At 41.4% G+C, this 25,533-nt stretch overlaps 2 protein-coding genes across 2 annotated transcripts; both read left to right on the forward strand.

The window, feature by feature from the left end:
* The first annotated feature begins 4,186 nt into the window (after positions 1–4,186).
* LOC143106193 (E3 ubiquitin-protein ligase TRIM16-like) lies at positions 4,187–8,709 on the forward strand. The gene is made up of 6 exons (XM_076270407.1): positions 4,187–4,830; positions 5,176–5,271; positions 5,525–5,758; positions 5,940–6,099; positions 6,449–6,508; positions 7,303–8,709. Exons 1-6 carry the CDS (start codon positions 4,243–4,245, stop codon positions 7,827–7,829), a joined length of 1,665 nt encoding a protein of 554 aa, XP_076126522.1. The 5' UTR covers positions 4,187–4,242; the 3' UTR covers positions 7,830–8,709.
* Positions 8,710–10,800: 2,091 nt separating this feature from the next.
* On the forward strand, positions 10,801–25,425 carry cfap251 (cilia and flagella associated protein 251). The gene is made up of 20 exons (XM_076271293.1): positions 10,801–11,031; positions 11,148–11,288; positions 12,022–12,131; positions 12,373–12,481; positions 13,068–13,148; positions 13,694–13,771; positions 13,939–13,983; positions 14,643–14,842; positions 15,612–15,797; positions 16,086–16,336; positions 17,341–17,492; positions 18,024–18,197; positions 18,400–18,584; positions 19,860–19,974; positions 20,215–20,378; positions 20,512–20,602; positions 20,909–21,052; positions 21,456–21,684; positions 22,012–22,119; positions 25,146–25,425. The coding sequence occupies exons 1-20, from the start codon at positions 10,801–10,803 to the stop codon at positions 25,307–25,309; spliced, it is 2,958 nt and encodes a 985-aa protein (XP_076127408.1). The 3' UTR covers positions 25,310–25,425.
* Positions 25,426–25,533: the final 108 nt, after the last annotated feature.

A 25,533-nucleotide genomic window follows, 5' to 3' on the forward strand; every position in this document is an offset into this window, starting at 1 on the left:
GTTGACATTCAGCAACCACATGACCTGTCCAACAGCTGTGGGAATATAACTATAAAATATCTTTATTACAAGCAAAGCTGAGAGGCACCCCCCCATTGCTCACCTAACAGAAACAATATACTCCGCACAAAGGCATATCGAGCTGTGTGCATTCATTTAAGACACTGGTTTTTATTTAGTAGGTATTTTAATAAATATTAAAACTGAAAGCCGTCCATTTCCCAGCCCAGTTCTGATGAGCATAAAGCAGGCCGGCTACAACATGTCACAAGACTGTGGAAGGAGGAGCTGAAAGCACATGTCACACAGTCACCTGAAGCGTGCTGAACGACTGGCTGGGACAGATTGGAACATCTCTCTTAGGTGAACACATAAATCACAAACCCTCACCCCAGCCACTGGGCAGACTGTCTAACCATGAGATCAAGTTGATGAAGCATTGCCTACTAAGCCTGAGGAGATCATAATGGCAATCCAGCAGTAGTCACCATTGTGCTGAAAAAAAGACAATAACTGCTAAACGTTTCCATTCATCACTAGAAATGACTGAGGATTAGCTTAATGAAACTTACTTTAGATAAAATCATCAATCAACTGTATGCAAAAATCGTTCACCAGCAATTACTGCTGATTCAGGTTGAAATTGTACATGGGACATGAAATGCAGTCATGTGATCTGTGATTATGTGATTTTCAAGCACAAGAAATATATCCAGATAGTTGAAAGTATTCTGGGTAATTTTCCAACCCTACTCGTCTATGGGACATCTGGATGTCATACTTCATACAACAAGATTTTCCTGTTTGACCACCAAGGTGAGCTGACACTCAGGTTTGTCTCTGTGTTGGGGTCAGACAGGTTTAGGTGTGAGATTAGAGGGACCTTTGTATTATTTTTAGTCTCTCTCTGTGTGTGTGTGTGTGTGTGTGTTTGTGTGTGTGTGTGTGTGTGCGTGTGTGTCTGTCTGTGTGTGTGTGCATCTGCTCATGCACACACACACACAAAGGGATGGAGAGCAGAAGTTGTTTCCTCCAGAGTGTAGAACAGGACCTCTTACATTCCTGCACTGCCCATGTACTGGCACGTTGACCTGTATCAGCTGCTCCTTCAGAGCTGCAGGAGGCCTATTCACATTCAGTTTCCTCTAATGGAAACTGGGGAAAACAGTTGACAGTACACACTACCATCGTTGTGTCTGTTTACAGTTTATTTACATATTCCATAAAACTGACAACAATGTTAGAATTGATTATAGAGGCTGAGTAAGAGATGAGAATTTCACCCCAATCTTATTCTATTCCTCTATACGAGAATTTACCATGACGTCACAATAACAATATACATTATTCCGGGTGGCAAAAGCTGATCATTCTCCATTGGCACTACTAGTAAACAAACCCTTCATGTAATTTGACCAGGGCAGAGCGATCAAGAAAACAGAGTAATGGCTTGAATGAATGATTTTCGTCTTGCGGGGTGCTACGGGACTTATCATTCATATTTATACGGTTATGGGAAGTCTCATTAATATGCAATGAGTCATACGTGTCTCTAGCCATGCTGCGTCCACTCTAGTTTGAACGAAGTGAAGTCAGTCGAAATCAAAGGCGAATGATGAAAATGCTACGTGAGGTAAATTGCTCGGGGAACCCACCGTCGGCCGTAGCCTATAGGCCTAATACATTTCAACAGGTAAATTAATTCAAAAACAGACGTGGTGGATATTCAGACATAGTTAACATGAGAGACTGGCCGGTTGCACAAAACACCTTGTTCAGGTTCCCTTAAAATTTGATTTAAGGCCCCCTTAAAATAAAATCGGCTGCACAAACATATTTAGGCATAAGTATTCTACTTCGGTTTCCTTATCATTTTCCCTCAAGTATTTAAGGTTTTCTCCTTTTCTTATCTTATAAGAAATTCCGTTGCACTAACGACCTTAGCAGCCTAAATAACCACATGAGGTTCGGTTCGCCAGGCAAAACGTAAAAAAAATGTTTATTTTGGTGCCCTGATGACAGTCTGGATAATATCTAACTAGCTAGTATTGTTCAATTCATATCTATATATGGCTTTACTGATGAATGGATAAATGTCACCGAAAATTATTAAGGTAAGATAAGATCATAAGCTTGGGTTGCAGACTACGGCATAACTTTAGCAAGCTAGTTACAACTATGTCCGTTGAACGTAGCCTACCAGTTGAGTTATTCATTGCTAACATTAGCCATTGATAGGCCTACAGTCAGCCTACAGGTGCATTAATAACTATAACATCGTGAAATTAAGTGTCACTGCCGTGTTTGGCTGTTATCCGTCAAACTTGTCAAAGTTAGTTATAGGCCTACTCAGATTTGTAATGCGTCATTCACTATCTGATTTTATCAACAATATGCACACAGCTTGCTATTATTTTGGACAGTCCCGTATTATCTGCATCCTCAGAAAAGCAAACACAAATTGGCAAACAAACAATCTTCGTGGTTGATACTAAAGGGACAAAACTTAAGGTGCTTTGTGTAAACGGCCCTAAGGAGATAGCAACGTTAAATGAAATGCATAGCCTAGGCTAGCCTACTATAGCCTAATGTGTAAATGAACCTCAGCCTGCCATTGAGTGGTTATTTTAGTGACTGTTGCTGTTTGACTTACAATCTGTTAGATGGTGTATTTCCCTGCTATCTAAATAAAAAGGATATGATAGGGTTTTTGTTGCTCGGATAAGACGTAAGTGGCTACTCCGCCACCAGGCAGTCTTGCCATCTCCTCTGCAGCATTACTTTTGACGACGTCCACTAGCTTTAAACTTCGACCACAGGTTCCGCTGGATATTTTTTTTTCTTTCTGAAGGACATCGATAAAAACCCTACACTTTGCTGTATATCTGGCGGCACAACCCCAAACACAACACGTTTTCGTTATTGTTTCAACTTAGTTAAAACTTAGTTAAAACATTGATGTTGATCAATGTAAGGTCAGTGGAAGCCGCTTGCGTTCTGCCACCCGGAAGGATCTTGGAGCCTATTGTTTACAAACATTCTGAAATGCCGTATTGATCAAATGGATTTGTATGCATTACCCCCAAACATAAGGACATAGCACGTCAGTTTATGAGGACATTAAATAGAAGTTTAACTTATAACTAGGGCTGTCAAAATAACTGATTAATTTCGATTAATTAATTTGAGAAAAAATAACTGATTAAAAAAATTAGTGCAGATTAATCGATTCCGTATGACCTTTCACCCCGAGCCGTTCTAGTCAGTAAAAATTAGACTGTAAAATGAAGGAGAGAGAAGAAAACGAGCTGCCTGGATCATTGATTGGAACATTTACTTTTAAAAAATGGCCTGATGGTGTTGATAAAAATAAAGTGTTGAAAATAAAGTCCTCTGCAATGTCTGCAGCAAGGAATTTGCATTTCACCGGAGTTCATCAACTCTATAGTCGCACATCAATGCAAAGAAATAAGTGTTGGCATTAAGGGGAGTGTTAATATATTTTCATTGTGTCCCCTAGGTTATATCTGTGCCCTGAAATGCCTTGTATGTGAAAAAAAAACTTCTTCCCGAAGCACTGTTGAATTTATTTCCTCAGCATATTAGGTCATATCATAGATTATTATGGCCATTATTTGAACAGTGAAAATAATAATAAAAGAGTTTTTGAACTTTAATGTCACTAATGCTGATTATTCAATGATTCATTTAAATATTTAAAATACTTTCACAGCAAAAATTATATATGTTATTAATTTAGATTAATTAATCACAGAGTATGTAATTAATTAGATTAATTTTTTTAATCGATTGACAGCCCTACTTATAACTTAAGGCAATGATTATAATTCTCTACTCTGTTCATTCATTTTACCCAGTACATAATGAGAATGTCGCCTCCTCCTGGTCATGAAGATGTACTGAACTAAACACTAATGCTAACTCGATTGATGATTAAATATCAAAGATCAGTAAAATGTAAATGTACCTTAGACAATAAATCATGACTGTAAGTGCTTGTTATTTAATGTTATTTCATTTTTGCACATGAGTACACATTTTACAAGACCCTATCCACTAAAACAGGCTGGTATTTGTGCCACATACTGTTTGATAGTTTCACTTTCAATGACAACCAATCAGCAGTGACAGATGTATGACCACATCCTTTCCGTACTTCCTAGAACCAGGAAGCCATATTTTAGGTTCTCTCTGCGTGTGGTGGTGAGTTATAGTTGGAAAATGGCAGAAGGTTCAGCAAAAGACCATGAATTGTTCACTTGCCCCGTCTGTCTGGATCTACTGAAGGAGCCGGTGACTATTGCCTGTGGACACAGTTACTGTATGGGCTGCATTAACGACTGCTGGAATCAGGAAGATAAGAAAGGAATTTACAGCTGCCCCCAGTGCCGACAGAGTTTCTCTCCAAGGCCTGTTCTGGGCAAAAACAACATATTTTCTGAATTAGTGGAGCAAATGCGGAGGACAGCAAATCAGACTGCTTCTCCTGCAGATGAACATGCTGAGGCTGGACAAGCCGAGTGTGATGTTTGTACTGGGAAAAGACTCAAAGCTGTCAAGTCCTGCCTGGTGTGTCTGGTGTCTTACTGTGAATCTCACTACAAAGTCCACAACCTGATGAACCCAGGACGGAAACACAAAGTGATTGATGCCACAACTAACCTAGAGGAAAAGATCTGTTCTCGGCATGAGAAGGTACTGGAAATCTTCTGCAAGACTGACCAGAGTTGTATCTGCTACCTGTGCACAATGGATGAACACAATGGACATAAGACCATTTCAGCTGCTGCAGAGCGAGCTGAGAAACAGGTAAAAAATGAGTCTTTATACCATCTAAAGTCATTAGTAGTTTAAACATTACAAACATTTCCAACAATGGCTTAGACATACAGTATATATCAGCTGAATCACCTACTAGTGAATGAGTATAGATTCATTTGTGAAACACGAGGCTAGTTTTATATTGTACATCTGTTGATTTTTTAAAATATATATTGGACGCTCACAGCCTCACAAAACCTCACTGCCCTTCCACATATAAGCCATATATCTCCATGTTATATCACTGACAGTGCTGTGCAATAGGCCACTCTGATTACAGACAATGGTTGTTATTGGATTGTATTGACTGTATGTTTGTGTTTGTATCCACAGACGCAGCTGGCGGAGACGAAGAGGAAACTCCTGCAGAGTATCCAGGAAAGAGAACTGGAGCTTAAGGACCTGAGGAAGACTGTGGTAATGCTCAAGGTAGGTGGTCATCAAAGCACTCAGATACTCAGAGACTATTATAGAGAGGTATTTTAGAGGGCATTTCTTAATTTAAACTAAATACAGTAAGATCAATAAGCTATCTGCCTGTGGGCAAGGGAAGAGCTGGTGGATCACATTGCAGTACCCCACCTCTGATTAATTGTTGGCGACTGGCAGTGAACTTCCAGCAAAGTTTGACTGACTGAACTGCTTCAAATGGACCCTTTTGTCTGGGTGTGTGTCCAAGCAGAGCTCTGCACAGGCAGCAATGGGAGACTGTGAGAGGATGTTTACGGAGATGATCCAGTGCATCGATCGAAGGCGCTCTGAGGTGAAACGGCTCATTGAAGCTCAGGAGAAGACTGAGGTGACTCAGGCTGAAGAACTGGTGAAGCAGCTGGAGCAGAGGATTGCTGAACTGAAGAGGAGAGATGCAGAACTAGACCTCCTTCCACACACTGAGGATCACATCAACTTCCTCAAGGTAACGTCACTGATGTAGGCAGGGTGGTGGTGAGTAACCTACACAGGACACATCTCTGCTTAATTCAGAAAAGATTTCACAGGTAGGTCACAATCTCTGTGTTCATGCATGTAAATGATTTGGTATAATTGAACTAAAACACTCACTTTTGTTTGATTTCCGTTCCCTGTATTCTCAACAGAGATTCCAGTTTGTCTCTGCATCAGATGAATATAAAGACCTACCCAGGGTAGTTGTCAATCAAGCCCTCTCTTTTGAGGATGTGATGAGATCTGTCTCTGCATTGAAGCAGCAAGTGGAGGATTTCTGCAAGCAGGAAGTCATTAAGATATCTAAAGAAGGTTTGGGAATTGTTTCCAGCTTGCTATTTATGTTTATTCATAGCTTTATAGTGAGTTTAGCCAGTGTAGCCTACTGTACTGCACCACACAACAGAAAATCATACTGAAAATGTAAACAGAGCAACTATAACATTATTTCAAATCATGACCCAACCCTAAGGAAGCTTTTACTATGGTCACAGGCGTAGGGCCAGACAATGTCAATGGTACATGTAATGGACAGACATTTTGTTGGGTTATGGGTTATGCCAAAAGCAACTATGAACCGCAGAGTGTAGTTCATTGAAATATACCTTTGAACTGAGTTTCAGTAACATTATACTGTATATTGTGGATTCTGTCTCCACAGTGATCAGCATCAGAGCTATTTTGCCTCCTGAGCCAAAGACAAGAGGGGAGTTCCTACTATGTAAGTAGCACACAGACGCCCCTTCAAATCTTAGACATGATTGTTTGTGCTGCTGTAAGAGACAAATCCATGTGTGTGTGCGCACACATACGACATATGCAGCAGCCCGATAGGATTCACAAAACAGTCTGGTGTCCTTGTTCTGTTCACACTCATACATGCACACATATTCACACATGTTCACTTATTCACTGGTCGCAGTGGACTGATTAATATTTTAACCAGTTAGATGCAACCAATTGGTTGTTTTAATTTTTTATGTTTTGCCTTTTATTATTTGTTTGTTGTCTGTCTTGTATGTCTTGGTGTCACAGGTACGATGGCGATTACGCCGCTCCGTCCGGCATCTTTTGTCTTGTGTGTCATTTATGTAGTTGCCATGGCACCGTGAATGGCTGCCGCGGTGTCTTTGTGCGCTTTGTTTTGTTTTTGTTTGCCTGTCTCGTCCTAATATGTTGTCTATTTATTGTGTTATTGTATTTTTTTTTATTATTACTGTATGTCATGCACATTGAGACCAAAGCAAATTACTTGTATATGAATACCTACTTGGCAATAAATCTGATTCTGATTCTGATTCTACATCATCACAACTAAACCCCATAACTCACTATAACAGGCATTAGGGACAGTGAACACATGCACTAAAACAACACAAAGACAAATCATTTCATACATATGTACGTTTCTACCTGAATAACTCTGTCTCTCTGTCTGTTATACGTACACATTTTGCCTGTGTGCATACTGTACATTTTTCTGAAAACATTACTCTTCTTTTTTTTCTTTCTCAGATTACCATGGCTTCACACTGGATCCCAACACAGTATTCAGTCAACTCGTTCTCATGGAAGGGAACAGAGAGGTGGAATGGAATAATTATGCACCACGTTTTAAAGGGCTTGTCCATCCAGACAGATTTCAGCATATGCCTCAGGTTTTGTGTACGGATGGTGTGTCTGGACGATGCTATTGGGAGGTTGAGTGGAGTGGACCAGGGATTTCCATAGCAGTCTCATATAAAGGAATCAATAGACGGGGGAGGGACGGTGATTTTGGGCGTAATAATCTCTCTTGGTGTCTAGAAAAAGAACAGTATGGCTCTCTCTCTTTTTGGCATAACAATGAACAGACACATCTATCTACCACTTCCAGTTTCAAAATAGGTGTGTATGTAGATTACAGGGTTGGAACTCTGTCCTTCTATAATGTCTCTGATGATGCAATGTTCCTTTTGCACAGAGTTCAGGCCACATTCACTGAGCCCCTCTACCCTGGATTTAAGATGTTGTATCAAATGACATCAGCAAAGATGTTGTGACTCCCATATTTGAATACCTGAATAGCCTTTATGTGTGACTAGTGAGAGTATTATAATTGGAACTTATGATTTTTATATTCCTAAGTAGGCTAGTTAATGTCCTGATGTTTCTGTTATGTGTTTCACCACGTATGAGATGACTGTCACTATTTCATAATGGTCCTGTACTGTCCCTGTGTATATTTGAGTGTGACTATGTGTTTAGAGATAAGAGGGTGATTCTCCAACTATGGTACTTTTTGGACCTGGACATTTTCAGAAAATGAAACATTTTTAATAAAAATATTACTGGCATAATTTGTTTCCCCAGTATGCCTAGATACCTGCCCTGAAGTTGGCTGTGCTGATTTTTATGGAATAATATGTATTTTTTGACATTTTTCCAGACAGTGCAAAAGCAATGGTCATTTCCACAACCGAACAAAAACAAGCCAACCTGTCTTTATCACTACCATGGAGACAGATGTGGAAAAGACGGTCGTGGAAATGAAATTTTCCCACTTTCCCTCTAATATCTCATGTTTGACTAGCCTGTTAGTGTTAGTTTTATAGTCATTAAATAATCTCAAATTACACCTAATGAAATTGTAAAAATCCAGAATTTTTCCCATCGGAATGAATTACGAGCGGTTCAGAAATGACGTACAATAAACATACTCGCAGTATTTCTCATATTTACCTTGATATATCTCCTATGTATTAACCTCTGCTGGGATCATTCTTTCATTCAGCCATGTGGATCCCTCTGGAGTGTCAGTTGCTGTGGTTACTGAATATACAAATCTAGAATACTGAGCCTGGGATTGCATTTTATGCAGAGGTGTGGAAATGACGGTGAACCCAAGGGACAAGTGTTTAACATGTTTAAAATATGCCAAATTGAAAAGAAATATAAAAACAAATAGTAGATTTGAATGAATTGGGTTATAATGCATACTTTCTGTTTGAATTTAAAATTATATCAGTATTAGATTTTAAGTGAGATAAGGTCGAAGACCCAAAGTCTGGCCTAGGGACAGAGGCAAAATAGTAAAAAACGCATATAAAATGTCTTCTATTTTATAAAAAAACAACATAATTGAACAATGATTTTTTATATATAGGTTCCCCTAAATATGTAGTAAGTGTGAAAAAATAAAAAAGTGGAAACGTTTTTTATTTTTTTTAATATATGTCAAGGACAGAAAAAGTACCATAGTTGGAGAATCACCCAAGAGGGAATATTATGATTTTGCAATGTTTCACTGTTCTGCATTGGTGCATCTCCTGCGTCAGTAACTATCTGCTCTATTGCCAGGTTGACACTAGGGTCTGATTCAGTGTGGTCCATGTAAAATGGGATGACCAATGCCATGCATCTCCCGTCAACCTGGAAGGAGGCTACTTAAACTCTAGCTAATTCCTTGTCTAGTTAGTTTATTTTTCCTACTACTGGCCTGACTGGGTCTTCATTCATCTGTGGTATCAAAATTACCATCACCATCAAATGTGTAGCCAATTCTGTCCAGATTAATTTGATGTTAAGATATTGTGTCTTATCTATCCATCTACATGTCAATGTTTTTCTAATAAAATAATATTTTAGTTGTAAGAGTTATGTTTTTTTAACGTGTTGCTTTACATTCAGTGCAAACAAATTATGTTAGATCACATGAAATAGAATTAGGCCGAACAAATCTTGACATTATTGGATTCGGTCATATATTAAAATGACAATGTGAGGGAAACGTTTTGGAAAAGTTTCTGTAGTAGGCCTACTGTATTTAATAATCGATAAAAAGGAGGCAAATATTTGGTTGGATATGCTATAGTCATGTTATATATGGGACCTATAAATGGGCACCCCACACAGCTGCTACAGGCCGCCTTAGGCCTACCCTTTCTGCCTGTAGACCATAGCCTAGATATATGCCTGTAGACTAGCCTAGAGCTACTTCTCTCGATAGAAATATTGCAGAAAGAAAGAAAGATTTTGTGAAGTAGGCTACTTTCAATGAAACTTCTCTTATTTTGTTAGTAACAAAATACTTAAAAGGCAGTGACCAAACTTTTGTCCATGGTATCTGTAACACTATTCCAGAAAGGGATAATAGGAACAGTAAACTTATTAGACATTCTCTGCCCAGATCTACCGGGAGAACCGCGTCACTACTTGGGTCACTCACTGAGCTCCAGGTTGTCGTTGATGTTTTTCAGCTTCTCAAGCGGAAATTAAAAGAACTGCCTAGCCTATGATATCCCCTAAATTCTGGTCTATAATAAAATATTTGAAGTGATGCATTCTACAGCACAGTAGGCTATGCTACGTTTACACACCAAAGCCTGTTAAATTTGAAAACATTATCGGTTTTTTGTTTTGTACTGTAGGAGCCATAGCTCCTCCCTTCACACCGTATCATAGCAACAGAACGCTTTCCCATCCGAGCCATCCAAGAGGGAACAAAATTACCAGCAGATCGCGGTATGTTGTAAAAGTAAGTTGCTAAATATTTAGTTTTTTTAGCCCTGACGTTTTCAGAAATGTTGTATTCTTGCTATAGAAAACAAAGAACTTTTTTTAATAGCCATTTCGAGTGAAACCTAAGGTTTATGTATGACAACTTAAGGCCTAACTTAATGTTAACGTTAGGCCTAGTTAACGATAGACTAGACTAACGATAGCCTACATTAAGCATAAAGTAAAATGAGGGTAGGACATGTAACGTAAGTTAACGTTAGTGGAAGATAAACTTCATCCAATAGGCTAGGCCAGGTTGGAATGGTTGTTCCTGTTGCGTTCACCTCATCCTGAAATAGCGTGTAGGCCTAATAACGGCATTGGGAGCGAAAGATGACGGACTTCTAACTGATAACGTTACAATGAAACAGAAATATGCGTCGTAACTTTTAGACATCTTCTAAGCTTAAATGGTGTAATTTACCACCTTTTCATCTTTACTTTGCAGTTGCTACATCTCTCCGTCGTTACGTGATGTCCGACGCCATTGACTGTCAAAAAGGCTCCTCGGATGCTTCTATACCCAGATCGGACGAGCAGCAGTCAAAACATGCTGAAGCCAACTTCGGTGTCCAAAATGGCACAGAGAACCTTGATGCTGACCAGGCTCTCAAAAGTGTTTCACAGGAACTGGATTCTCATGTCTACTCGGCTACCTCTATTGTCCTGCCCAGTCAGCAGAAAGCAACCAGAACCCATCCACTGGTAATTATACAACATAGATCCATCTGGGTCTCAGTAATGTAATATTTCCAATGATAATAATTAGGCCTATAATTACAAAACTGACTTGGTTAGTGTTTGTTGTGTCATGGTTTCAGACTCTGAACTGGGCATTTGGCATCAACAGCATGCTCCCAGTGTTCTGCCTGCAGGATGATGAGTGCCTGGTCATTCTGTATGTCTGTGCACATGTGGCTGTCATGTATGACCACACCACCAACACACAGCACCTGCTTCAGGTAAGACCACAGGCCATGAAAGCTCCTGCAGCTAGCACTGAGGAGGAGTCATGGGCTCCCTGCTCCTCTATTTGACTGACATGGTAAATGTAAATGCAAGCAGGTTGCATTTACATTTATTCATTTAGCTGACTGGCACTTTTATTCAAAGCAATTTACAAATGAGGACTAACATTCAACCTAATCAAAAAAAAGGAGACCTAAGGGTAACAATAATCAGAGGATGTGTGTGCAGAAGTTTAAGTAAAGCAGGTCTACATATTGTACTTTTAACTGAAGCACAAACAAATGGCTGACATTTAAATTATTGGGAAGAGGAAGAGGGGGAAGGGGAAGCAAAACTGTTGTATGTTTTAAAATGTATTTGAAACAAAGAAAACAGACTGGAGCACACTGATTACTTTTTTTAGTCTTCACTAGTGCAAACAAAAACAACCAATGTTTCGACACCACTGTGTTTTCGTCAAAGTCAAACTGATTGATTGTGTAGCTTCAACCTATGTGTGGAGTGAAGTATCCCACATTAAATTCAAAATTGATTTGATTTTAGTGTTAGTTTAAACTGTTTTAGTGCAAATGTAACGTTAATGGTTGTTCTATGTAGAGGAATGACAGGCTTCTTTATTGATGATGTTGTGAATAGCTTTGGATAAAAGTGTCTGCTAAATAACATGAACAGCTCAGCTCAGTGGTGTGTGGCCCACTGTTAAGGTGTTTCTGGTTTGTTTTGCAGGGCCACTGTAGCCCGATCTCCTGTGTGTGTGTGAGTGAGGACCGCCGCTGGCTGGTGACTGCAGATAAGGGTCAGGACAGCCTGGTTATTGTCTGGGACACATATACTTGGTAAGGCTACACAGATAGAGAGAGGCATATTGCCACTAAACCAGAGTGGCTCTGCCTGCATAGAGAGGGACTTTTTAAAAGGGGCTGGTCAGAGACACACATCATAGACTAAGAGAGACTTTTGCCCTGTAAGGCTAAAGACGTGTGTGTGTGTGTGTGTATGTGTGTGTGTGTGTGCACGCAGGTATGTTTGATTCCCTGTGGTCTGTATAAATAAATGTAATTGTGCTGCTCCTCACAGCATCCCTGTGCGGACCTTATTTGATTGTCATCCTGAAGGGGGCACTGTTGCATTAGCCCTTTCTCATGACTCCAAACATCTGGTTTCGGTGGGAGCTGCAGGAGTGCAGGTAGGTGAACCATTAGAGCTCAGAGAGTGAAATTATAAAGCATGCAAACAAATTATGTTATTGTGCAATTGTGTGCCATAACACTGTAAAGGTCATGGGAAAGCAACACAAGTAATTTTGTGTGGTTATCACCAACAACATTGTATGTGTCTGTATGTGTGCATCTAGTGATGGTATGGTATAGTTATGATAGATGTGTATAGGGCTGAGCTACACCAGGCACGTAACTGAAGCGTTTCGTTCGCGTTGCATCTGCTGCAACAACTAGCTTCAACTAAAATCAATGGAAGTAGCTACACCAGACGTGATAGTGGCGCGTACGTTCGAAAAAAATAGACCATTCATCTAAAATGGATTTTACGCGTTGCGAACAAAACGCTTCAGGTACACGCCTGGTGTAGCTCCCCTGTAAGGGTAAACTCACACTAGGTGATCCAGATGGGTAAGTGCAGTGTAAGCACTGGTTAGCGGGGGAGTAGGCACAAGGCTACAGTACCTAGTGTGAGTATGCCCTAATACTTAACTGATGGGTTTGAGGCACCAAGCAGTAGATCTGTCTGATGTGCGGTTGTGTTAATATCAGCAGCGTGTGTGTATCTGGGACTGGACCAGTGAATCAGAGAGTCCTTTGTGTGTAACTGAACTTCCCCAAGAGTTTGGTACTCAGGTATGAAGTGTGGATTTCATTTATCAACAAATTCTAACATGATTCTAAAATGATGAAATAATGTATATACCAATATTTATTCTGCTCCTATAATGTTACTGTTAATACACAGCACATATCCTTACTTTAAACCATACTACATACTTAACTGTTTACTATACTGTCTACACTGCACTATATGTCTTATACTGTTTATACAGCACTATATGTCCTTTTACTGTTTATACAGCACTATACTGTATGTCTTATACTGTTTATACTGCACTACCTGTCTGTAGTGTTTGCATTACACTTTTCTGCTTTTTTACACTTCTGGTGAGATGCTAACTACATTTCGTTGTCTCTGTACTTGTACTCTGCACAATGACAATTAAGTTGGATCTGATCTAATAACAAATTATCAAACATTACTACTGTTTAAGTCTTTTTAAAAAATATTCTTCACTGTTTTGATTGAAATATAAAACTTATGATGCATGATATCACAGTATATTACGAATGTCATCCACTTTGAACTGTCTCCTAATTTGTCCTTTTTCCTCCAGAAACACATTCTATTCAACCCCAATGACAATACCCAGCTGATTAGCACCAGTGAGAGCAGGGTGCTGTTTTACACAATGGCAAGTTCGGCATGTCTCTCTCTCTCTCTATATCTGTGTGTTTTTCCTGCTTTAATTAGTGTCGTGAGGATATCTGCATATTTGTTGTAGCAGTTGTTCCTGTGAGTGCACTGTATATGTGTTAGTAGTGTATCTGTTGTTCTGATGTAAATGTATCCCATGTGCAGGAGGGGGCGACCCTGCAGTACTCGGCCCCTGAGATCTCAGACAAGGTCAGCTTTCTTCCTGTGCTCTTCCCCTCCCACTCTTGGGGGCAGCCGTGGCCTACTGGTTAGCGCTTCGGACTTGTAACCGGAGGGTTGCCGGTTCGAACCCCGACCAGTAGGAACGGCTGAAGTGCCCATGAGCAAGGCACCTAACCCCTCACTGCTCCCTGAGGGCCGCTGTTGATGCAGGCAGCTCACTGCGCTGGGATTAGTGTGTGCTTCACCTCACTGTGTGATCACTGTATGCTGAGTGTGTTTCACTGATTCACGGATTGGGATAAATGCTAACCAGTAGGCCACGGCTGCCCCTCACGGGATCAAAAGAGTATATATACTTATCCTTATACTCCTCTGTGCTCCACAGCATGTGCCATATTCCTCTGTGCTCCACAGCATGTGCCATACTCCTCTGTGCTCCACAGCATGTGCCACAGCCATACTGCTCCATGTCATGTGTTAGAACGCTCACAAACTCATCCCAACCATTCTCTCTGCTCTGGTCTCTCTCTCTCTCTCTCTCTCTCTCTCTCTTCACTTCTGCTCTCATTCCTTCACTTTGGATTCTTCTCCTCTTTACCACCTTCCGTCCTCCTGTCCCACATGCTCTCTTCTTCCTCTTCCTTTTCTCCTCTCCCCCATGGTCCTCCTTCCCTGTCCGCTCTCAGACGTTCAATAAGGCGGTGGGTGCATTCACCCAGTCAGTGTTCCGCAGCGGAGGAGCGCAGGCCTTCAGCGCCACCTCACTGGGCAATCTGCTGATGTGGACACAGAGGACGGAGGGGATGGACACAGGGTCCGGCTACGCCGCACTCAAACTCGTCCCACTCCAGGAGGATGCCATTACTGTACTCACACAAATAGACAGGTGCATATGACTCAGCACACATTGGTCCTTAACTAGTTCTTAGGGTAGCCTTACATTTATCAATTTCACACTGGTATGTAAAGCAATAAATTGACAACTTAGTCTTTCCTTTTGTTTAGACATAAGTGGCAGGTAAATGTAAGGAGCTGATTTTGCTAATGCTATGACAGTAACTGAAAACAAAATACTAGACAAGAGCAGATGTGATTGTCAGAAGAGCTGTTAATGATGTACTCAGAATCTCCAAACACCTATGAGAGGATCACGCACAAACAAATCTAAACAAACATTAGATGCCTCATAAGAATATATGTACAACGTATTCAATCAGCTTATTGTTATCTTTTTTATCTATTTTTTTATCATTTCATCATTCCATGAAACATGTCAGTGACAGAGCAATCAATGGGCCTTGCACTGATTACCTCATACCGTCAAGACTGTATATGACATGACTGCAAACATATTACTTCTTTTGCATCACAGCTGCAGCTTGCTCCATCATTTAATCATAATAATGTGTGTAGCAGAAGGCCTATGCCTAGAACTAAAGATGGGTCAGTGTAGGAAAATGACTGCAGGGTCTCAGGAAACAGTTTTCAAAGTCTACAAATATGAGTATACAATAAATACTGTAAGCTATAATTAGTTTTTCTAATCCACTTGAAATAAGTACAGCCCTGACACAAACTGATGGTGTATGTGTGTGTGTGTGTGTGTGTGTGTGTGTGTGTGTGTGTGTGTGTGTGTGTTTGTGTGTGTCCTGCAGCTACATAGTCATAGGTGACAGCCGGGGTCATGTGAAGTTCTACGACAGCAGGATGAAGCTCATCAGCCACTACAGCGACTTTAACCTGGACTCCATCAGCTCGCTCTCATTCGGCACCACAGTGCCCAGTGGTCGCATGGGACACCCCCGTGACTGCACGCTCGCAGCCCGACCCTTCGTCATTCAGTGAGAATTGGTGAAGTGTGTGTGTGCGTGTGTGCGTTGATGTGAGGTTGCCATTCCCTTAGCTCAGAGTGCCTGCATTGTATTATATGACATTGTTGCCTGGTGTCCACAGTAATCAGAAATAGAGTGGCAGTGGAATACTCTTTCCTTTCAGGAAAAAGTCTTTGTACTTGGCAACAGCATATGAGATGTAGCAGCTTTATTGCATTAAAGGAAATGTAGTTTAGAAAGATAGAGCAATGGAATAGAGCTGTCCTGAGCCTTTCTGTCCCTCTGGTCTTCCTGTAGGAACTTGGTCATCTCCACACATACAGCTGTAGTTGTGCATGTGACCTCTCAGGGAAGTGTGGTGCAGACCCTGCTGAAGGAGCATGCTGATTCGCTGCAGGCTGTGGCCTGTCACCCACGGCAACCTGTTGTTGCCATGGCCAGTAACAGTGGCATCCTCAAGGTGTGGGACTATGAGCAGAGAAAGTTGGTGTGTAGCCGCCTCTTCCAGAAAGACCCCCAGATCCAGTGCCTGGCCTACGATCCATTCGGTGAGTACAGAAGATGTGAAGAACAGAACACACACACACACACACACACTGTTTTTTCAAACAGTTCTTATCAGGGTTCCCACGGGTCATGGAATTTCTGGAAGTCTATTCCAGGCATGGGAAGTCAGGGAATTTAATCATATTTAGGGCAAAGTCATACCCTGGAAATCCAGAGTTCTCGCGAGAGCACAATGGAATTGTCTCTGCGTGACACTCTGGCAATGAGCAATGATGCACGTTACTTTTTACCCCTTGCAACCCGGGGAACCAATCAAATCGGCGTATTTGATATATGCGGGCCAGAGGCGAGCTAAACTTATGACGACAGCGCTGCAACGTTGGAGGTCAGTAAACATTGGTCGTAGTATTATCCAATCGTCGAAGTCCGGAATCATTCAGAGTAAATATTGGTCTAGTGTTATCCAATTGCGTGCAGTGAGATATTCAAATGCATGCTTGGTGCCGCCCCTCGAGTTGGGCCATTACATTGTTCGTGGCCAGACCCTTAATCTTTCTAGATTAGGGTCTGGATTTTCCAGGCTAGCAAAGTCATGGAATATCTGGGAATTGTAGCAGTTTAAAATGTACTTACCAAAATACATAAGGCCTAATACAGATATATTTCCATGCAGAATTGGTGTATATCTGCCTGGTTATTGGCTTTACTGCGTGCTTGAGTGCTTGTGGTTAGCCCAACTTTGTTTATTCAACACCCATTTATTCATCTTCCGCTTTAAAAAAAGGAAAAGATTTTTTAACGCTACACGACTTGCTCTGAAATCTTTGGTCAGTATATTATACCATTCATTACAGGTCATGGAAATTCAGGTTTTAAGTCAGGAAAAGTCTTGGAATTTTACATTTGACTTAGAGTGGGAACCCTGTCTTATACTCAAATGTCCACATAGCAATTTACAGCAGATTCAGCAATAATTCACAAGGAATGTTATTACCGGTAAGTATCATAATGTGTGATTAATTCCCATGTCCGTGTGTGTGGACAGGAGTGTATCTGGCAGTGGGGTTGGCAAATGGAGTGGTGTGTGTGTTGGATGGCTGCAGCCTTCATTCAGAGGACGGGGACAGTTTCAGCTACAGCTCTGACTCAATCACACACATGGCCTTCTCGCATGACTCCCATTACCTGGCTGCTGCAGTAAGTGTGTGCTTCACCTGAGGGTTCAGGCCAATTAATGGTCCAGACGACAAGTGCTGCTCTGCAAAAAATATTGTTATCTACAGATCCCTTGGCACTGTAGACTTTCATAGTCCTGCAGCAGCAACTAATTGTTGAATAGAAGGTCGCCTAGTTTTGATAACAACTCGTAAATTATGGTATTTCTCACGAAAGCAAACAGGTTATTTCTAACGAAAGCAAACAGACCCACACTATGTCCAGTTAGTGTAAGCAACACCATCTGTGCTGTTTAAATTTTTTTCATGTACACGACAAGCTCTGCAACATCCTAGCAGACACAAATGCTAAGTCATAGTTTGTTGAGTGATACTCAATGCAGTGTGTGCGTGTGTGTGTCTGTGTGTGTGTGTGTGTGTGTGTGTGTGTGTGTGTGTCTGTGTGTGTGTGTGTGTGTGTGTGTGTGTGTGTGTGTGTGTATATGTGTGTGTGTGTCTGTGTGTGTGTCTGTGTGTGTGTGTGTGTGTGTCTGTGTGTGTGTGTACCTCCCAGGATGACGGTAAGGCGGTGACGCTGTTCCACTTGTGTTCGGAAGAGGGTGTCCAGCGCTGGCGCTACCTGGGCCGCCACCACTCCCACTACATGCCCATCCGGGACCTGCTGTTTGGAGAGCAGCTGGACACTGGTCTGCCCAGACTCCTGTCCCTGGGAGAGGATCGCAGGCTGGTCAGTGTGTTTACTGGAATACTTGCGTGTGCAATCTCTCTCTCTCACACAAACACACACACACACACACACACACACACACACATAAACCCATACTGATAACACATAGATAAACACAATTCATGTAATTTAACATTTCAGCTGTTCTCTCCCCATGTGCATAGATTTCATTTGTTCTTATTTGGTGTGTGTGTGTGTGCAGGTGGAGTATGATCTGCAGGCCAGTGGTGATGACAGACTGGTGATCCTGAGTGCTGAGAGGATCGAGCAGAGCGGAGTGCCCATGTGCATGACCTGGTATCCGCCGCTCAACACAGAACACTTCCTGCTCACTGCATCCCACCTCTACAAGATGAAGCTCTACAACAGCACCACCAAAATGTGCAGGTCAGACCACACACACACACACACACACACACACACACACACACACACACACACACACACACACACACACACACACACAGCCCTTGAGCATTTTAGCATCTTAGATAACACTCTACGATGGCACTTCGGACAAGTACTGTGGGTTGGACTAGATCCACGGTTGTCAAACTGGGGTACGCGTACCCCCAGGGGTACGTGGACTGATTTCAGGGGGTACGCGAAAAAAGATCTAAGTCATATGCCTTTTCAAACTTTTTCTCTATCCCACGTTGGTAACTTAACTTCCGCATTTGCACTGCACATTAAAAACGTATTTTCTCCGCATTAACAAAATATTCGAGAGTGGAGACAGAGAGGGTAAAACAGCGTTTCTCATACTGTGGGAGACATGCCAGGTGGGGCGCGAACTGACGTGAAAAACAGGAGTTTTTTATTTATTTTTTATCTGTAGCCTAGGCCCAGGTAGCACCCGATGCGCAATGGACGCACTGTGTTATTCATAGGGAAGCGCTTGTGTCAAGGCAGCTTAGTTAGTCCCGACCTGAATGAGATTTTGAACGAGGTTGTGAGAGTGGTGAATTTCATCAAGACCCGGCCCTTAAAAGCGTGTCTATTCTCCACACTTTGAGAGGAGATGGGAGCTGACCAAAAGGCTGTACTGTTTCACAGCGAGGCAAGGTGGCTTTCCCGAGGTAAAGTGCTGTCGCGTGTTTGAGCTCCGAGTCGCCTCTTCTTGTAAGAAGAGCGCATGTTTGAATCTTCAAGCACGTTCACTAATGAACATTTCTTGACGAAGCTGGCCTATCTTAGCGATATATTTGGAAAGCTCAATGAGTTAAATCTCCAGTTACAAAGCAAAGACAAGCACCTAGCAGATAAGATCACTGCATTCAACAAGACGATTGTGTGTGAGATTAGGTGCAGATCTATTTAAAATCATTATATTCAGCACATTTATAGGCCTATCATATGTTGACTATTGATGAGATTTGTATCATATGTTTATGATCCTATTCACTATTATCGACAAAATTGATAAAAATAAATATTAATAAAACAATTAAAAAACGTGTTAACAATTGGTGGTGTTGGGGGTACTCCAGAAGATCATAATGTCTCAGGGGGTACATGCCTGTTAAAAGTTTGGGAACCACTGGACTAGATGATTATACATGCACAATACTCTCATGTAGATACACACCCCTATATTAGAGGCACACACACTGGCGCTGTAGGTCATATCCTTTTTCCACTGAGACCCCACTGGTTTTGCAGGAAGACATTGCTGGGACCCTGTTTTGGCTCCCCTGTCAGGAAGATGATGTTATTGCCACGGAACAATGATGGAGACCCCAATGCCCGCTACATGGCTTACATCACCACAGACAAGGTAAATAGATTCACTAAATAGTGAAACAATCACACACACACACAGAGTAAGGAAAGCATATGAATAATGCAGCCATACACATAGATGAGATGTGTAAGGCAGAGATGAGTAAGTTTACATCGGTAAAATGTTTCATTCTCAATATGCATATTTAAGGTATTTATTATAAGCATAAAATAAGTACATTGGTGTGTGTGTGTGTGTGTGTGTGTGTGTGTGTGTTTGTATGTGTGTGTGCAGGTAGGGTTGCAGATCCTCCCTCTGGATGGGAATCCTCACCGCTGCAGTGCCCAGCTGTGTCACCCCTCGGGGGTGTCCAGCTTGGCCGTCTCTCACGAGGGCCGCTACGCATTCACAGCCGGGGGAGCCGACTGCACGGCTTTCTGCTGGGAGATCAGCCTCAGGTGAACCTGGCAAACCGCATTCCTCATTCTGCACACACACTGAACTGACTGCACACAGTCAGTGGACTGTTCACCTCAGGATTCACTGTTGTTGCGGTGATAATGGTGTGTGTGTGTGTGTGTGTGTGTATAGTGCTCTGGAGGCTGCAGCAGCCCTGGGTGGTAAAGACCTGGACCCCTTTTACAGCCTGTTGGAGGGAGGGAGAGATGGCCAACTCTTCAGGGTGCGTCTCCATGCATGTGTGTGCATGCATGCACTGCACTACACTACACTTGAAATCAGATCCTTTCATTTTCTGTTCAGGTGAACTGACTTAAAGCCTAGTTTTCATAGAAAATATCACGATTTTCTCTAGTGTTGTGTTGATTTTGTGTTTTATTGTTGATAATTTAGTTCAGTTTACTAATATGATCACACTGGCTAGACCTTCAACACAGTTTTTTTTTTTTAAACTAAAATATGTCATCTCTGGTATTGTCTGTGTGGTGCTTCTGGTAAGTGTGTGTGTTTGTGTGTGTCGGCCTGACAGGAAATGGAGGATTACTTCTACTACAGCCAGCTGCGCACTCAAGGCATTGACAGCATGCAGATGCGGCAGGTGTCCACCCACATCCCGCTGGCAGAAGTGCCCTTTGTCATGAGGGCCCTTGGCTTCTACCCCACCGAACAAGAGGTGCCCTATTTTAGTTTTTATACATTTACTCAACTAATCACAAACGTTCAGTCAGAAGCTCTGACAGAGGTTCACTCCTTCTGTCAATCACAAGTTGGTCAATCACCCTGTCAGTTGATGATTCTGTCAGTTACTTACAGTATAAGTCAGTTACAACATAACAATCAGATGTTGACAGTGATTTACTCTGAATCCAGATGAAATCTGAAATGGTCTGAATTTTTTTAAAGTGCTCAGTCCAAGAATGGATAGAACAGAAAAGCTCTCACGTCTCACCTTAGTTCTCTCCTCCATGTTTTGTCTTTTCCGCATACTTTTCTTCTCCCTCCATGTCTCCCTCCCACCCCCCCCTTTCTCTCTCTCCATCATCTCTCTCTCCATCATCCCTCCCTCCGCATGCCAGCTGGAGGACATGCAGAATGAGGTGAAGTTTAGTCGCTATGCAGAGACGGGCCAGTACGTCACGCACGTAGACCTGCCTGAGTTCATCCGTCTGTTTGTGAACCACCGGCCGGCGCTGGGCCTCAGGCTGCACGAGCTGCAGTCGGCCATCAGCGTCCTGGGGCAGAGCGATGGCACAGGGGACACACAGATCCCCAGAGACCTCCTGATGGAACTGCTGCAAGCCAGAGGTTTGTGTGTGTGTGTGTGTGTGTGTGTGTGTGTACATGTATGTGAAAATATGCAGACATGCTTCTGGAAAGCTATGGTGACGTGCATTGGCACATATCTCCATAGGTGAGCGTGCACATCAGAGTGGATATGTGTATGCAAGGAAAGCACTGCAGATGTAAAATAGTGTTTGTCCATCTTTAAGCAAAATTATATTGTAAAATTGGAATGACTTAGAATGCCTTTTACTCCCAGGAGTATTTGTGTTGGCTTTTTAAATGTGTAAACTGTATGTGTATGCATTGTTGTGTGTGTATGCGTGTGTGTGTGTGTGTGTGTGTGTGTAGGAGAACACATGACAGAGGAAGAACTGGCGGAATGTTTCAGCACACTGCTTGGGGTCAGCTCAGAAGGCGGGAGGTCAGAAGCAGAAGCAGGCAGTATGCACTGGCCAGGTGAGAGCTCACACAGAGAGTGCACTCAGACTCAAGTGGTGCGGTGGGACTTGCTAGCTTAGAGTGTGTTTAAGAAATGTGGAAAATCATACACTGACATATGTGTATATACCTTGCAGTGGCGGACCATCATGCTAGGCCATTTCTGCAGGCCTAACTATTTTCAAACTGATGAAAAAAATCATGGATCCTTTCATGTTGTTTAAGTTTACCATTTATTATTTTTGCGTCTGCCTCTGTTTTCCCGATCACTTCCCAATAGATGTTTTAAAAACCTGTTTGTCCAAAGGCCTGAAATGTCTTTTTACTGTAGTATGGCCATTATAGTCCAAAGTAGGGATTTTTTCTAGTAGGCCCGGTGTCTTGAAATAATGTATTTTACCAGACAGACTCACAAATGTATCACAAATGTATGTTTCAGCAAAGTCCTTTTAGGCAAGTCCCTCCACTCGGCGGCCATTTGACAACGCTTTTGGGGCACTCGTCGGGCATCCATTTCGGCAGAAATGCGCGTGCGCAAGGCTTCACGACACCAATCTTGCTCCAGCGGCGAGATCACAACACATGATTGGCACGATGTCTTCACAACACACCATATGATTGGCTCAATGTATTCACATGTCAACGTTTTGCCGAGGAAGGGGTGGGATATGTTTAGACAATAGCCATATTGGCGTGACAGACTAGCCCCATGCATTTCTATGGAGTATCTTTTGAGTGCTGTGTCCCCACATTAGAAAGTCTCTGGTTTCAGTAACAATCTATATTGTTAATGCAAATTTAATGTAAACCGATATAATGTAGGCCACAGTTATGTTCAAATAAATAGCAGCGTGTTAAAAAAGTGAATACAGTTCAAATTCTTTATAATAGTTTTTATTTCCATGTTTCAAATTTAAAGGAACCGTATGTAAGATTGTGGCCAAAACGGGTACTACAATCACTTTCAAATTACTGTAGAGCGGTGTATCCCCTTCCCCTCCCCTCTGACTGGCAGAGTTGGCAACCGGATGACGAAACACTACTGACTTTGTGATTAGTAGATAGGTGGAGGGTGGCGCATTAGGCCAAAACACAACAAGACAACATCAACATCAGTTGAGGGCTGCAACTTCACTTTTTAAATGACAATATCCTGGCCAGACTACTGTTGTCAGTGATATAAGTATTTGAAATGAACATGATTTCTTAATGTCTAGTGACATATCAGGGAAATTTTATGATTAATTGAAATACAATTTTTACATACGGTTCCTTTAATAGAAACATTCCACATTCAATTCCAAATCAAATTATTAACAAATTATGTATCAAGTCCGCATTATTTTTTACTGGAAGCAAAGAAAAGGAATATTCAAAAATAGCAGTGCTGACATTTTTCTCTTCAACCTCAAACAGTTAACTGACATATTTTTTTTTATTTAATTGAACTTCACATTAAATCACTAAATTAATATGTAGTTGCAGAACCATTGTTTTTGCAATGGATTCAAGCCAACGTACACTGTGAAGAAAGTGAAGCATGATGGCGCAAAAAGTATGGTATGGGGATATTTTCCATACTATGGTGTCAGACCTGTTTATCATATACCAGGGGTCATGGATCAGTTTGAATACTTCAAAATACTTTAAGAGATCATGTTGCCATACAACGAGGAGGAAATGCCCCTTAGATGGGTGTTTCAACAAGACAACGACCCCAAACACACAAGTTAGTGAGCAAAATTGTGGTTCCCAGATATAAAATATTGAGGTAATGTGGGGTGACATTAAAAATTAGGTTTCTGAGGCAAAGCCCCCAAATTCACAGGAACTGTGGAATGTAGTTTGTTCATTCTGGGCAGAAATACCTGTTCATAGGTGCCAGAAGTTTGTTGACTCTATGCAACGCAGATGTGAAGCAGTTATCAAAAACAATGGTTCTGCAGCTAAATATTACTACAGTGGTTTAAAGTCTTCTTGTTCAGTCTTGAAAAAAGTTTCAGTTTATGTCAACTGTTTCAGGTTGAAGAGACAAATGTCAACATTGCTATTTTTTTGAACAGACTAAAGACTAAAGACAGTGTCAAACTGTCCTGCTTTAGTGAGCAATAAACATGTAACTAAAGACATACAACTAAAGTCTAGAGTAAAATGTAACTGAGGAAACTTTTTTTACACATAGATTTTTAACTCTCAGTTTCTAGTATGAAAAGGACTGCAGAAATGCATTGTCAACTGTTGTTAACTAGGTAGAGACACTATAAAATATATATTTGTGAACATCACCACTTCACCAAAACAGTAGAGCGGATTTACCTTTTCAGCCGATTTACCTTTTTTGCTAGTATTTCCATTATGTTATCTAAAACAAACCTTATAACAAACCCAAACAGACAATATTTCTTATAGATATTATGCTCTCATTACCACAACTGTGAACACGCTGAAGGCTTTGGGTGGTGGAGCTCAGATTTGTGGAAAATGAAACATGATTGGACAAATTTGTTTTTTTCCCCCATCCCATGCTGCTTGATAAGAGTAGAAATATATAGGTCAAAATAATGCAGTTCCATTATTGATTTTTGTTTTGGATGTTAGTTAGTTTAGCTCATGAGTTTTAGGCAAAAATGATGCAATGGCTCATGGATTTAAAGCCTTTCCCCATTCTCATAATAGATTTTATTAATGCAACATATTATCAGAGGAATTACGATAGACGATTGACATAGGAATAAAGTAATGTTTTTAGAGGACTAGAACTGGCCAGTCTTTCCTTTGGTGTTTAGTGTATTTGGTATTGCTAAATAACCAGCAACAAACATTGAAAGTCAAAGTTACAGACATTAACAAACAGTTGGAGAGCTCCAAGAGATTACTGACTCATATTCACATAGAAAGAGGACAATCATGATGGTGGACAGAATAGTCATTTCAGTGAAATTACAGAATGTAAATGGACACATTAAAGCTTCTATCAACAGGGCCTGTAACTCTTTTACATTTCATGTATCTCTCTTTTACATTCTCTCTCTCTCTCTCTGTAGACAAAGAGACACTCCTAGATACGGAGATCCCTGAAGAGATCACCTTGGAAACATTTGTTAAAGGCATCCTGGGGTTTCCTCTTAGCAACCAAGAGGCCTCAATCTCCTCCTCCGACATCTCCTCACTTCTGCCTCCGAAAGACACCAATGAAGTACAGTCATAAGGACACTAATTTTAGAGCAGCATTTCACACACAGTGACTCTTAAACCCAGTACATACTTGCTGTTACTTTCTATTGAATGTCACATAATTAAAATGAGAAGTATTGAAGGAAGTAAACCATATGAGACATTTGAACAGCATAGGGGGGGGGGGGGGGTGTTAAACTCCTTAAACACATAAAAACATTCTGATGATATAGGTATGTCCATACCATCTGTTTGACA

The sequence above is a fragment of the Alosa pseudoharengus genome, unplaced genomic scaffold, assembly GCF_046254945.1.
Source record: "Alosa pseudoharengus isolate Yale_2024_CS ecotype anadromous, Long Island Sound unplaced genomic scaffold, YU_APseudo_1.1 YU_APseudo_1.1_scf_6, whole genome shotgun sequence".
Taxonomy (NCBI): domain Eukaryota; kingdom Metazoa; phylum Chordata; class Actinopteri; order Clupeiformes; family Clupeidae; genus Alosa; species Alosa pseudoharengus.

Bases quoted from the DNA above. Each gene is read 5' to 3' on its own strand.
- LOC143106193 (XM_076270407.1), top strand. From the start codon at position 4,243: ATGGCAGAAGGTTCAGCAAAAGACCATGAATTGTTCACTTGCCCCGTC. The intron at 4,831-5,175 runs GTAAAAAATGAG...TTGTATCCACAG, and splicing joins CAGAGCGAGCTGAGAAACAG to ACGCAGCTGGCGGAGACGAA. The intron at 6,100-6,448 runs GTTTGGGAATTG...CTGTCTCCACAG, and splicing joins CATTAAGATATCTAAAGAAG to TGATCAGCATCAGAGCTATT.
- cfap251 (XM_076271293.1), top strand. From the start codon at position 10,801: ATGTCCGACGCCATTGACTGTCAAAAAGGCTCCTCGGATGCTTCTATA. The intron at 15,798-16,085 runs GTGAGAATTGGT...GTCTTCCTGTAG, and splicing joins GCCCGACCCTTCGTCATTCA to GAACTTGGTCATCTCCACAC. The intron at 18,198-18,399 runs GTCAGTGTGTTT...GTGTGTGTGCAG, and splicing joins TGGGAGAGGATCGCAGGCTG to GTGGAGTATGATCTGCAGGC.